Source organism: Natrix helvetica, assembly GCF_964273705.1.
Source record: "Natrix helvetica genome assembly, chromosome: 12".
Taxonomy (NCBI): Eukaryota; Metazoa; Chordata; class Lepidosauria; order Squamata; family Natricidae; genus Natrix; species Natrix helvetica.
Genome location: NC_138556.1, coordinates 11,950,849 through 11,965,319, shown reverse-complemented (window position 1 = coordinate 11,965,319; position 14,471 = coordinate 11,950,849). Strand labels below are relative to the sequence as shown.

The 14,471-nt window shown below is 44.7% G+C and overlaps 1 protein-coding gene across 1 annotated transcript in view; it reads right to left on the bottom strand.

The window, feature by feature from the left end:
• Positions 1-9,957, bottom strand: part of ARNT2 (aryl hydrocarbon receptor nuclear translocator 2) — a 102,410-nt gene extending 92,453 nt beyond the window's left edge. Inside the window, exon 1 of the mRNA XM_081964738.1 lies at positions 9,912-9,957. Coding sequence (XP_081820864.1) covers positions 9,912-9,942 — 31 coding nt within the window. The 5' untranslated portion in view covers positions 9,943-9,957. The remainder of the gene's footprint in view (positions 1-9,911) is intronic.
• Between the last annotated feature and the right edge of the window lie 4,514 nt (positions 9,958-14,471).

Genomic DNA, 14,471 nt, shown 5'->3' with positions numbered 1-14,471 from the left:
CTGGCTAGAAAGTCTTGAAGCACCTTCCCTAGTTCCATCTGTCTCCTGATCCGTCACTTCACAAGTCTAACTTTAAGTGAAGTCCGTTGTGCTGACTTACCGATATTTCTGGAATCGATAAACTCATAAGTGAGATGAAAGAACTGCCAAGGAGCGAATGAATGGTCAAACACGAGCAGCAAATTAAAAAAAACAAACACCAGCTTAAAAGGTTTAATTAAAAGCATTTAAGGAAAGCCAGTGGTTAAGGAGTTTACCTTAAGGAAAAACTGTGATCTCCAGTAAACCTCTCTGCTAGTAAAGCTTTAAACCTGAACTTTTCCTTACCTGCAGGGTTTATGGGACGTGATACGTTCCCTTGAATTCCACACACCGATATTGTCGGGTCTAATATTTTGCAAAGCCTTGCAAATTTGCCCACCAACCAAATTGCTTTCATTATTTATAATCCTATCAACATATGTAAGAGTGGCTCAGTTGGACCCATCCAATCTCCATCTGGTTGAACAGCTTGCTATCGACAATTGGATACTTTGGGGAAATTAAGGTGCACCCAATGACGTCAATGACAATCTCTCTCCCCTGTTGTGTTCCCCCCCCCCCAGGTAGTCGATATTCTGAAATAAAAGAATTTCCAAACTTGGAAATTCGACAAATGTATTAAAATCAGCAGCTTACATTTGCCCCAGTGCTGGGTTCCGGATCCCGTCGCAACTGGTACGCTGTGCACGGGGCCGGGCGTCTTAGTTGGGCACATGTGCTGTGCATGTATGTGCATGCCACCGCCCTGCGACACCCAGCTGCTCAGCGGTGGTCGCGCAGGGGCCGCACGCTGTACGCATATGCGCAATTGGCCGGTGACGTTATAAACAGCTGTAGAACGTGGGCGGGAGGATGGGCCAAATGAGCCACCATACTGGTACGGTGGCAATGCTCCCGGCTTCTACTGGTACACCCTTACGAGTCCGTACTTCCTGGAACCCACCACCGATTTGCACCTTGCAACCGTACGTGCTGTCTATGAATTCTACATTGCAAGATGACCCATTTTGAGGGAGGAGGGAGGATGCAAGCAAAATACAAAGCACAGACTAAGGGTTTAACTACAGGTAGACCTCAACGTATCACCATTTGTTTAAACAACATTCAAATTCACAACAGCGGGATTATATATCTCTCTTTCTCTTTCTCTCTCTCTCTCTCTCTCTCCTCTCTCTCTCTCTCTCCTTCTCTGTCTCTGTCTGTCTCTCTTTCTCTTTCTCTCTCTCTCTCTCTCCTTCTCTGTCTCTGTCTCTCTCTCTCTCTCTCCTTCTCTGTCTCTCTCTCTCTCTCTCTCTCTCCTTCTCTGTCTCTGTCTGGCTCTCTCTCTCTCTCTCTCTCCTCTCTCTCTCCTCTCTCTCTCCTCTCTCTCTCTCTCTCTCTCTCCTTCTCTGTCTCTGTCTGTCTGTCTCTCTCTCTCTCTCTCTCTCTCTCTCTCTCAAGGCACCATGCAATCCCAGATGAGACAAATAGAAATAAGAGGTTAGCAAAATAAAATTAATAAAAGAGGAAGAAGGGAAAGGGAACAAACAAAATAGGATTCCAAAAATGGAACACTTGAAAGCCTACATTGCTCACTACTTAAGAAGTGGGAAAATCTCATTAGCGGCAACAATTTAAATTAGCAGACCAATAGCGTGGCATTTAGACTTATATACCACTTCACAGTGCTTCACAGCTCTTTCTAAGTGGTTTACAGAGTCAGCCTCTTAGCCCCAACAATCTGGGTCCTCATTTTACCCACCTCGGAAGGATGGAAGGCTGAGTCAACCTTGAGCCTGGTGAGATTCGAACTGCTGGCAGTCAGCAGAGTTAGTCTGCAATGCTGCATTGTAACCACTGCACCACCATAGGCCTGCCTTCCTTCCTTCCTTCCTTCCTTCCTTCCTTCCTTCCTTCCTTCCTTCCTTCCTTCCTTCCCATTTAGCAATAGCACTTAGACTTATATATTGCTTTGCAGGCCTTTACAGCCCTCTCTAAGTGGTTTTACAGCGTCACCCTCTTGCCCCCAACAATCTGGGTCCTCATTTTACCCACCTCAGAAGGATGGAAGGATGAGTCAACCTTGAGCCTGTCAGGATCGAGCTGCCAAACTATTGGCAGCCGGAAGTCAGCAAAAGTAGCCTGCAGTACCGCATCCTAACCACTGCACCACCACAGCTCTTAAGAAGGTCCTTCAGGACCAACCCAACTGAATGTGCTGCCTGAAACTACTTTGGCTCAAGATGCACAAACAGGAGCCTCCGAAGGACACGCCCCTCAACTCTCCAGTTTTGGGGGTGATTTTTTTTTTTTCAATTTTTCAATTTTATTAACAAACATGTAAAATACAAACACACAAAACGTAGACGTACAATGCATTTACACAATGCAATACAAACAGGAGCTTCCTGTTCTTTCTAATAGCAATTATCAATCGATACCGCTCACCTTATATGATTTCCCCTTCTATTGTATTTCATTTGGATTTCACCATTCATAACTCTCTTATTTTACTCATAACTATTATTTTTGAGTTTTGTTATATTCCTTCATTGATTCTTGTTTCTTTCCTCCACCCACCTATACCATTTATCCCATATCTGATAGAATTCTGATTCTTCTTTTCCCTGAATCTCTTTAGTTAATTTGTCCATTTCAGCACAGTCCATGACTTTAAAATGGCCATCCAATTATTATTTCTAATCAACAATACTTGGATAGCCCCCGCAACCTTCAGCGGTCAATACTGACTGCTCTGGGAGCCCTAGGTGAAACCTTGGTGAAGGTCAACAGAGAGATCCATTGGCCACTCCTATTCTGAATTGCAGTCCTAACCTCACCTTGAATGGTGCTAATAGATCTAAATGAACCCATTTACCCATGTTGTATGGTTGTAGCATTATTATTATCCTTGTCTTCTTTACCAAGCCCCTTTTATTGATGCTATTATTATTATTATTATTGTTATTATTATTATTATTATTATTATTATTATTATTATCATCATCATCATCATCATCATCATCATCATCATCATCATCACCACCATCACCATCAACATCAACATCATCATCATCATATGATTGTATCACAGCGGTCAGTTGTTTTGCCGGATTTGGCATTGATTACTAGTCGGGCCCCACCCAGGGGCCTAGGACATCATAACGTATTTTCGTAATTTTTGCATTTGACTGATGGTGATTTTGTCAATTTTTAACTGTTTTAAATGTAATTCCAGTGCTTTTGGAATAGCACCCAGTGTGCCGATTACCACTGGAATTACCACTGCTGGTTTGTGCCATAATCATTGAATTTCAATTTTTAAGTCCTGGTATTTCGCGACTTTTTCATGTTCCTTCTCGTCGACCCTGCTATCACCTGGTATTGCGATGTCTATGATTGTAACCTTCCTTTTCTCAACCAGTGTGATGTCTGGTGTGTTATGCACCAGTATTTTGTCTGTTTGTATACGAAAATCCCACAGGATCTTGACCATATTATTATTATTATTATTATTATTATTATTATTATTATTATTATTATTATTATTATTATTCTGTTGCATTGCATGTACACTGAGAGTTTCTGCACTGGAGACAAATTCCTTGTGTGGCTAATCACATTTGGCCAAATAAACTTCTCCTTTCCTCTCTCCGCACCTCCTCTTTTCCTCTCTACCGACCCGACCCCACCTCCCTTTCTCTCCTCTCCCTTGCCCACCTGACCCCACCTCCCCTTCTCTCCTCTCCCTTCCTCACCTCTCCTCCTCTCCTTCCATTTCCTTTCCTTCCCCATCCCACGTCCTCTCCTCCCTTCTTCTTTCCCCTCCCGACCCCACCTCCTTCCCCTCCCCACCTACCTCCTCTCCTCTCCTCTCCCCTCCCCTCCCCATCCCACGTCCTCCCCTCTCTCCATCCCATTCCATTGTTCCACAGTGCCTCTTTTAAAAGTGACTGAATGAGTCCTTTGAATGTATGCTTCCCTTGCAATGATTTCTTTAAAAAAAAAAAATAACTCCCAGCACTCTCTCTTGTATCTTCCTCTGTAAATCAAAACTGTCAAGAGAAACAGTGGCCCTTCATCACAAGTTATGGTTTTGGTGACAGTTTTAAAATTAAAAGATATATCACTGCCTGACTTGGAAGCAACCTATGCACAAACTCTTTAGAGTCAGAACTGGATGGAGGGTTCATAGATACAATGGAGAAAAGCGTCCAGGAAGAAAATGTCTTCATCAATAACCTCCTTTTTTTCTGGCTTAGGCTTAGGAAATGCTTGACAAAAACATTATGGTGTAATGCTGTTGCCCATGGGAGCATCTGCTTTGAACATCAAGGATGCTGTAGAGATTTCTGTAATCAGTGGAAGGGGAGATGGAAGTAGCAGAGGTCCATTTCTCCTCCTCCTCCTTCTCTTTCTCTTTCTTCTTCTTCTCCTCCTTTCCCTTCTCCTCTGTCTCTTTCTTCTCCTCCTCCTCTTTCTTCTCCTTCTCCTCCTTCTCTTTCTCTTTCTTCTTCTTCTCCTCCTTTTCCTTCTCCTCTGTCTCTTTCTTCTCCTCCTCCTCCTCCTCCTCCTCTTTCTTCTCCTTCTCCTCCTTCTCTTTCTCTTTCTTCTTCTTCTCCTCCTTTCCCTTCTCCTCTGTCTCTTTCTTCTCCTCCTCCTCTTTCTTCTCCTTCTCCTCCTTCTCTTTCTCTTTCTTCTTCTTCTCCTCCTTTTCCTTCTCCTCTGTCTCTTTCTTCTCCTCCTCCTCCTCCTCCTCCTCCTCTTTCTTCTCCTTCTCCTCCTTCTCTTTCTCCTCCTCCTCCTCCTACTGTTTCTTCTTCTTCTCCTCCTCCACTTTTTCCCCCTCCTCCTTCTTTTCTCCTTCTCATCCGCCTCCTCCTCCTTCTCCTCCTCCTTTCTTCTCCTCCTCCTCCTCCTCTTCCTCCTCCTCTTCCTTTTCTTCTTCTTCCTTCTTCCTCCTTCTCAGAATACAGCGATGTCACCCCTCAGCTAGAATCATAAGATTATTAAGCAGATCTCCTTACTTCCCTAAGATAACAAACTTTTGAGATTATGGGGCCCTTGGGGCCCTCTGACCTTGGCTGTTTTCTTGCAGAAGTGTCATTATCAAACTAGGCAAGATCTTCAGCACTGATGACCAATGGAACATCTGCAAGAAAGACACCAAGCTCAGAGAGCACCAAGGCCACCACAGTTCAACCCTGAACTTCAGATATTATCTCCAATCTGTACTTTTGAGCTCTACTGCATTTCAGGACTAATCGCCATAGAACAAGGAATGGAAACTTTTCACTAGCTCTTATCACGGGGCTTCAGATATGGTCTCTTCCAGATAGTGCATGAAGGTTCATCTGTTAGATAGGAAACCACCATTTCACAACAACTTGCACTGATGCTTTCACAAGTTCCCAAAGCGGGCGGGGGGGGGGACGGGACGGGACACTAGGGATGAACAAATCTGATTGGAGAGATGATGAGAAATGGTGAATGGAAGGGACATTTGACATAAACAAACCAAGATATAGGAATTGCGTCCAACGATAGTTTATCTCACCAATGGCAATTTAGCAGAGGGGATAAGCAATTGGGAGGACACTTTTTGAAATATTCTGAGAAATGTGAATTTTTTTTTAATAAATGAAGGTTGGAAACTCCTCTTCAAGTTTCCAAGATTTTGGCTCTACCCTAATACCAGCATTCTAATCAATACTAGCGTCAACGGTTGTGGGAACTGGGTATGTCTAGTCTAATGAGGGGAAAAACTAGGGGTGACATGATAGCAGTCTTCCAATATTTGAGGAGTCTCCCAAAAGAGCTCCATTGGCCACTGGTGGGCCACAACAGGTTCAGATTAGATTAACAGAGTTGGAAGGGACCTTGTAGGTCTACTGTCCACCCAAGAACAATTAATCAGTGTAATGGGTTGCCTTCAGACAATGTGGGTGCTCCATCACTGGAGGTTTTTAAGAAGTGCCTGGACCACCATTGGTTTGGGATGGCATAGTCTCCTGCTCAAGCAAGAGGTTGGTCTAGAAGACCTTTAAGATCCCTACCAACTCTTGCTACAATTCTTGTTCCTTGATTGCATCCCATTCTATAGGGCCTGACCGCTGGTTTCCAGGGATGCATGGGAATACTGTCAAATCCTGACCGGAAATAGATGAAGGGAGAGCAGAATCAACTTTTTGGGGAGGACCTGCTTCAAAAACACTCCTAGACCTTCTCCGGAAGTTGGACAATGCCTCTGCTGGGACTTCAGCCAAAGAAAAGGAATGATCCATCCTCGGATCAAAGTGTGTTTCCTGCCAAATGGCATCTCAATATATTTCTTTCCTTTGACAGAGATCCTGTTTCCTGCTCTCCCTTTCCAAGAGTTTTCTATGCACAACTGTTCTACTTCTCCTTAAAAGCAAAGCACTGTCATTGGCTTTTTATCGCCAGTTAAAAAGCTCAACCTGCTTTCTATCTTGAGCCACTGCAGCATGAAGACCTTGTTCATTTCCCCGGTGTTCCTTCCCGGATAATCACAACTAACCCTGGAGCCCTAGTGAGTAGAGTTGGACCAGCAAGGTGCTGCTTTTGAACGCCTGTAACTTTTAACAAACTAGCTGATAACTTGGTGTTGCCTGGGTATTTATTTATAGGAGAAAAATATCCAGACCAAATGTAATTTGTAATGTTGGATTTTCCCCCTTATCAGAGGGAGCCCCCTTGTGGAGTACTGTGAAGCCATTACCATAGCAACTCCACTGTGCTGTACAGTAGAAGCCATTTTACGGCAGTACAGTAGAAGCCATTTTAAGGCACAACAGGCTGTATCTTAACAGAACAACCCCCCCACCGAGGGGTGTTAGGGGTGTCTTACTCCCCCACAGTATTTTTTCTCCAGAGAGTAAGTCACCTGTGTACCAAGTTTGGTTGAAATTGCTTGAGGCATTCCAGAGTTATGCTCGAAAACACACACACACATACACACTGCGATAGATAGATAGATGATAGATAGATAGATGATAGATAGATAGATAGATAGATAGATAGATAGATAGATAGATAGAGTAACTACTCTGAAGAAAGATAAAAATCAGGATGATAATCTACAACCACAGTTGAATAGGTCCCTGTTCAGCAAAAGCACAGTTAAAGTTTGCTCATGCTTAACATGTTGGAAGTGCAAAGATTTATATACAATCATTACATTAAAAATCAGCCGTCTATGGCTGTGAAGCATAAGACACATGAAATCGAATTGAGTCCTATGCTTTATTTGCTTGCACCAAATGGACAGAATCTCACCAGCTAAATCTTATAATCTTCTAATCTTATAGCCTCATCCTGGGGGAGTCTAGGGTGTGCTATCCTGAACCTTTTCCTCTCCCCACCATCCAGTTCAGGAATGTGCAGTCTCTTTGGACCCCCCTGTGAAATCTGCTGTCTTCCCCACCCCCAAAGGAAGCCACTGTGCCATTGCTGACCTTCCTCCTGTCCTCACTCCTTCTCCAGCAGCACATTCCATCACCATGACTCTGTAGCTTTGGTCAGTGCAATGGGCAGGTTCACGCAAGGTAACAGCGTTCTGTGCACCTTTGGCATTTAGTCATGCCGACCATATGATCACAGAGACATCTTCAGACAGCGCTGGCTCTTCAGCTTAGAAACGGAGATGAGCACTGCCCCCTAGAGTCAGGAATGACTAGCACATATGTGCGAGGGGAACCTTTACCTTTATGGTCCCTTCCAATTCTGTTTCTCTTTGTTCTATGTGCAGAGATTGAGCCCTTTAAATTGTTCTAAACTATAATTTGTTTAACTAAACTGCAAATAGGTTGTTTACACAGTGTGCAGCTAAACTGTAGATGCTGTGATTTAATGCACAATGATATTTTGTGACATATTACAACTAAAATTTCAACTCCATTTAAAATACAATCCTCATCATACAAGGATTTCAAAAAGAAAGCTTTTCCAAGCCTCTTTATAAAAAAAGATTGTGATAACAATGTAATTAACCAGAATTAATCTTTAACCGGGATTAGCTGAATTAATCCAACCTTCTAAATTTATGCAACAGAGCAAACAATGAAACAACCACATGGGTTGGTTTTGCACAATATATGGAGCAAAAACTTAGTTTCTAAATTACAAACTAGCCCAATTCCTTTAAGGCCAACTTGTTAAACACAAGCCAATTTAGAATTAAACAGAAATTTCCCTTAGAGGGAGAACACAATGTAGAGGATCTTAACATTTTTGGGCCTCTGAGTGAAATCTCAGACAAATATATTTAAATAAAACAAAACAGTGAAAAGAAAGTTGCAATTTTTTCCTCATCCAACTTCCTTGAATCTTCCCCATCTGAAAATCCAGATTAAGAACTACGAACAAGAATCAACAGTTTAAAGCTGCACTCGGCATGCTGGCATCTTTTGAGCTGTTTTAAATTAGTTATCCAATTCCTTGTCATTTGGTGATGCTACGTAGAGCTGATTGGGCAGCACTCCAAATATTTGATCAATTTAAAGTTAAGTCCTAGCAGAATTAACTTTGGTTCCCTAAGAGACAAGGGAAAGCTGTAACTTTTTTCCCATTATAAGATAGCGGCAAATTTTGCGGAGCACTCCAAAATGCAACCCCCAAAGGTGAGTTTTTCCCAAGGCTTACCAATGTTAAAATGCCATGTCTAATTATTTACAAGTATCCCTAAAGCTGCAGAAGGACCACTGCCAGCCAGTCACAAATGTTTTATACATAATGCCAACCTTGCTGATACATTTGATGCTTTCTATAACATTTGGGGTATCCCTAATCCTTCCAACTTCTGCCATTAAAGGTAAAGGTTCCCTCGCACATATGTGCTAGCCGCTACTGACTCTAGGGGACACTGCTCATGTCTGTTTCAAAGCCGAAGAGCCAGCACTGTCCGAAGACGTCTCCGTGGTCATGTGGCCGGCATGACTAAATGCCAAAGGCACACGTTCCCACCAAAGGTGGTTCCTATTTTTCTATTTGCATTTTTTACATGCTTTCGAACTGCTAGGTTGGCAGAAGCTGGGACAAGTCATGGGAGCTCACCCCGTTACATAGTGCTAGGGATTTGAACTGCCGAACTTTCTGATCAATAAGCTCAGCGTCTTAGCCCCTGAGCTACTGGGTCCCCTGTAACGTTTGGGGTACCCCTAATGCTTCCATCTTTCACCATTGCAAAGGTTAAACGTTTTTTAAAAACCCGCCAACATTCTGTCTTGCTGGTCTGTTTGGATGAAAAACCAGATTTGTCTTTTTTCTGCTAAGGAAGGGAAAATCTGACACAAGGGCTAGCCATTTCCAGAACAGCTGTCAACTCCGTGCAAAAAGTGAAGTCAATTGCAAAGGAGAAGGGAAGGGGAACCAAGCCACGTCCTTTGGGGGAACAGTTGGCTTACTAGGTCTCCATCTCTGGGCGCAATCGCTGGTCCTTGTGTGGCTGGGCACAGAGGTGCTTCTTAGGGATGAATATAGGAGCCCGGGATACGCTCCTACGACGCCCCGACATCCTATTTTATCAGGGCAATGCCAATGAGCTTATCGTGACGCGCTGACTCGAGACGCTGGGCTCTCTGGTCCATTTAACCACGGGGACGCGCTTGGTGCGATAACAGCCACTGAATCTACCTTGAGATCTGCTTATTCCCCATAGGAAGCTTCCAAAGCAAGCCAAGAAGGACGAGTGCAGTTGCTAACGGGGCCAGAGAGATTCCCCCCAGCCCCAAAGACAGGCTTGCCTGCTTGGGGCGGGCGTGGAGGAGGGAGGGAGGGAGGGTGCGAGTGCGTAGTGCGCCCTGGCCGATTTCCACCGGACTTTCCAGTTTGCAAGACGCCGCGGACTCGCTAACTAGCAAACAGCTACTCACCGGGTGGATTAACAGTCGCCGGCGTTGCCATCTTGTCTCGGGAAGAATTAAGAGGAATGCAAGCTGGGAAGGGGGGGAAGCGATGGATGGGGAGGTGGGGGGTGGGAAATGATGCTCCGAGCAGCACGGGAAGAGCCGGCAGGCCACGCAGCCCGCGGGGAAATGCCTTTCCCACCTGCACCCACACAAAGGGGGCGCCCGGCTCGCCACGCTAGTCTGCGCTCTTAACGCGGCTCAAGATGTCTGATCTGATGAAGCCCCCCCTTTTTCCCCTTCTTCTTTCAAATTTCGCTTCTGCTCATGCTCAGCGTGCCCCCCCCCCCCTCAGCGAAGTGAGCATGTGCCAAAGGGCTGCACATGGGCAGTGGGCGAGTGAAGCCGGCTGCCCTCACTTTGCCCTGACTGCCGGACTGCGCTCCCCATCCCTTGGACCGCCACGGATGGAGGCGCAGGTAAGGGAGGAGAGAAGCGGAATCCCCAAATATGGCTCGCTCTCTCCCTCTCTCTGACCACTCAGGGATTCCCTCTAGTCTAGATTCCGTAGTGTGTAGGAGGGACTCGCCAGTGCATTTTAAAAACAAAAAAGCGGTGATGTTTTTAAAAAGTGATGCTTATGATTTCCCTTTCAATAAATAGATGTGGACTTGGAGGGAGCAAATTTCTACCCTTCATCTCACTCACCCATAAACAGGTCTTGGATATATTGCTGGCTTCTTCTTGAGTGGAGACCTCAAAAATAAACTTCTCATTCACCTGAAGCTTTCCGTTAGAACAGATGCACAAAAGGAAAAAGACCTTGACAATATCTAATGATATCCTACTATATCTAATAATTCATGGCATCCTTCCGTGTCAAAAGACTATGGTATCGTGCTCTTCAAAGAGGTCCTAAAACAGCATCTGGTGTGGTTAAAAAGGCCAGTTTGAGAGTGGCAATCTCTTCCACATTGAGGAGTGTGAGCGAGTGTCTTTCAAAGCTGGTGTGTCCTCTCCAGAGCACGAGGCCTGGGTAGATTAACATGGAGGATAGATTGTTACCCAAGCAGTTGATCCCCGCTCTCCACATTGCTGAAATAGTCCAATGGAACAGCAGAGCCGATATGATTGGTTCCAGCTGCGTCTCAGGAGTTAGCAGAACGTGGTTGTACACAGTCACGAACTACTTCCGGGACTCCGGCTCCGGATTTTGCCTGGAGGTTGACTCCGGAAGCCTTTTCCAGGAGTGGATATAGCCACAAGGCAGTGGAGGTTTGTCATCAGAGTTTCCCTTCTCCTAGAAGATGGCTCTGCCGCTTTATCTGCCGTTGGGGTGTAGAGCCCTCTTCCGCCTTCAAAACCGTTGACTGTTTTCTCCTATAACCCTGGAAAGGGGCCCTTACGAGGGGCTACCAGCCGGGCCAGCTGGACCAAGGTTTTTTTTAAGGAGGTGTTACTCCTCCATCACTCACCCTTTGTCCTGGCTTGAGACAGGCAGAGCCTGGCTTCCCAAACGTTGGGCCCAGGATGGCGGGTTTATCCAATACATAATAATTTAATATCTAATATTACCCTACAATCTGACCTAACCCTAAGCATAGTACACAAAATTGTCTGCTACAACATCCTACCTGTCAACGACTACTTCAGTTTCAACCACAATAGTACACAGGCAAACGATACAACTCCAAACTCAATTGCAGAAAATGCGACTTCAACAACAGAGTGGTCAACGCCTGGAATGCTCTACCCAGCTCCATTGTTACATCCTCAACCCCCCACAACTTCAACCTTAAACTGTCTACTGTAGACCTCACCCCATTCCTAAGAGGTCCGTAAAGGGGGCGTGCATAAGCGCACCAGCGTTTACAATTCCCACAATCCCCCAGTGGGGAAATCATGCAAACTATCCCCGTGTGCTAATTTAGAAATACAAAGAAATGATGACTTTCCCCTCTGTTTCACCATGATTAAATAAGGGTGAGAAAGCCTTGTTAGACGCACTGCACTTTCTGCTACTTTCTATCTGCTTCATTAAACAATAAACATGCTATAAAACTAACTAGCCACAAAGTATTTGTGCACGTTTTAGAAACAAGGCTGCTGACAATATACAGTGTTTCCTTTGTTTCGCTATAAATTGACTCAACGGCTAGTAAAAATCTCTACAGCTCACAGCCAAAAAAGCTCTTTTGTAAGGAAGGTGGAGAGTGGTCCTCAGCTCAATGTAGATAACCTTGAAGTAACAGCGAAGTTAAAATTCTGCCACGGATTATTTCCTTTTAAGCCACATGCTGATAATGCAGCCGGCACAGTCCAGCGTGGTAGTGACTGTTCTGTGTCCTCAAACTGAGAATTTGTTGTGGCCTGCCAGTGGCCAGCAGAGCTGCAGCAGATTCTGAAAGTGAGGAGGTTGGGGAGGGACATGAGCCAGTCTTGAAGTCTGGAGAAGGCTCTGATGGGGGCTCTGTGTGGGAGACAGAGAGGGAGTAAGAGCGGTATGCCAGTTATCAGCTGCCTTCGGAGTCAGACATCAGTGAGGCAGAAGAACAGCTGGAGCCTGTTCCCAGTGTGCGCATGTACAGAGCTGCCAGACGAAGGAACAGCTAAAGAACAGGGGTCATCGTGGGAGTAAGGTCACATGTGGACGATGAATGGCCCCTCCCAGAGGAAATAATAAAAGAGGAGCAAAAGGGGAGTGGAGTTTGCAGGAGACAATTAGTTCGCTTAATTGGTTCAGGACTCTCCGAGACTCCTTGCCAAATTTTGCAGGTATCGTCCTGGCAGCTCTCCAAGCCAGATAAGGTCTGTGACTGTAAATCCTCCCTTGAAAGACTTTGCTGGATGTGAATGAGCAGAATTCAGAGTCAATTAATAAAAGTGGTTTTTGTCAGGACCAGGAGTTTGCTACATGCTTTCAGGAAGCCTCGGTCAGAACAGAATTCTGCAGTTGAGAAATACTGCAAAGGCAATAAAGGAGAACACCGGTAGTCCTCAACTTATAGCAGTTCATTTGGTGACCGTTCAAAGTTACAATGGCGCTGAAAAAAGTGGCATGACCATTTTTCACACTTATGGTTGTCGTAGCTCATGTGATCAAAATTCAGACGCTTGGCAACTGATTCATACTTATGACCGTTGCGGTGTCCCAAGGTCACGGGATCCCCTTTTGCGACCTTCTGACCAGCAAACTTGATGGGGAAAGCCAGATTCACTTAACAACAATGTTACTAACTTATCCACTGCAGCAGTTTGCGTAACAGCTTTGGCAAGAAAGGTTATAAAATGGGGCAACGGTCACTTTACAAACGTCTCACTTAGCAACATAAATCTGGGTCACAATTGTGGCCGTAAGTCGAGGACTACCTGTTGAGTGCATCTCTTAGAATCCAGAACTGGACCAATGAACTGCGGTGGCGCAGTGGTTAGAATGCGGTACTGCAGGCTATTTCTGCTGGCTGCCAGCTGACTGCTATTTGGCAGTTGGAATCTCACCTGGCTCAAGGTTGATTCAGCCTTCCATCCTACCGAGGTGGGTAAAATGAGGAACCAGATTGTTGGGGGCAAGAGGCTTGACTCTGTAAACCGCTCAGAGAGGGCTGTAAAGCTCTGTGAAGCAGTATATAAGTCTAAGGGCTATTGCTATTTGGGCTAAGAAGCCAAACCAACAAAACATTTGGCAACAATTATTATTTCAGTTTTTCAGGGTTGTTGTTTTTTTTCTCTTCAGTTTGGCCAGAGGAGAAGAGTGCTCCTTCCATTGCTAAGCCTACTGATTCAATCCCATATGGTGATTAATAGTTACCTTAGGGAAGGGATCATTATTGCCAATTAAAGTTGCATTGCAATTCAGACGTTAAGAAGAAAAGGCAAGTTAGAGCACATTGTGGCACAAGAGAATAGGAAGAGGATAGGATAGGATAGATTAGAACAACACAACACAACACAGTGCAGAATAGGAGCTGGAAGGGACCTTGGAGGTCTTCTAGTCCAGCCCCCTGCTATACTATTTCAGACAAGTGAATATTCAGTCTCTTCTTAAAAACTTCCAGTGATGGAGGCCCACGATGTCTGAAGGCAAGCTGTTCCACTGGTTAATCGCCCTCACTGTTAGGACGTTTCTCCTTAATTCCAGGTTGCTTCTCTCCTTGATTAGTTTCCATCCATTGTTTCTTGTCCCGCCTTCTGGTGCTTTGGAAAATAAGCTGACCGCGTCTTCTTTGTGGCAGCCCCTCAAATACTGGGATAGCAATAGCAATAGACTTATATACCGCTTCATAGTGGTAGTCTGTAAATGGCTCAGAGAGAGCTGTCAAGCACTGTGAAGCGGTATATAAGTCTAAGTGCTATTGCTATCAAGGGTGAGCGTTTTCGTACATATATTAATTGCAGATCAATGATTGTAACCCCACTCCCAACTATACGATTTAAAATATGCTTATCCAGCATTGTCCCATCTAATAGGTTTCTAAGTTAATAGTTAATCATATCAACCACAGTGTAATTTAAATATAAATGGACTCCACTGGTTTGCAGCATCAATCGACGTGCATTCACTCTTAAAGAAATGTTTCAACTATTTGA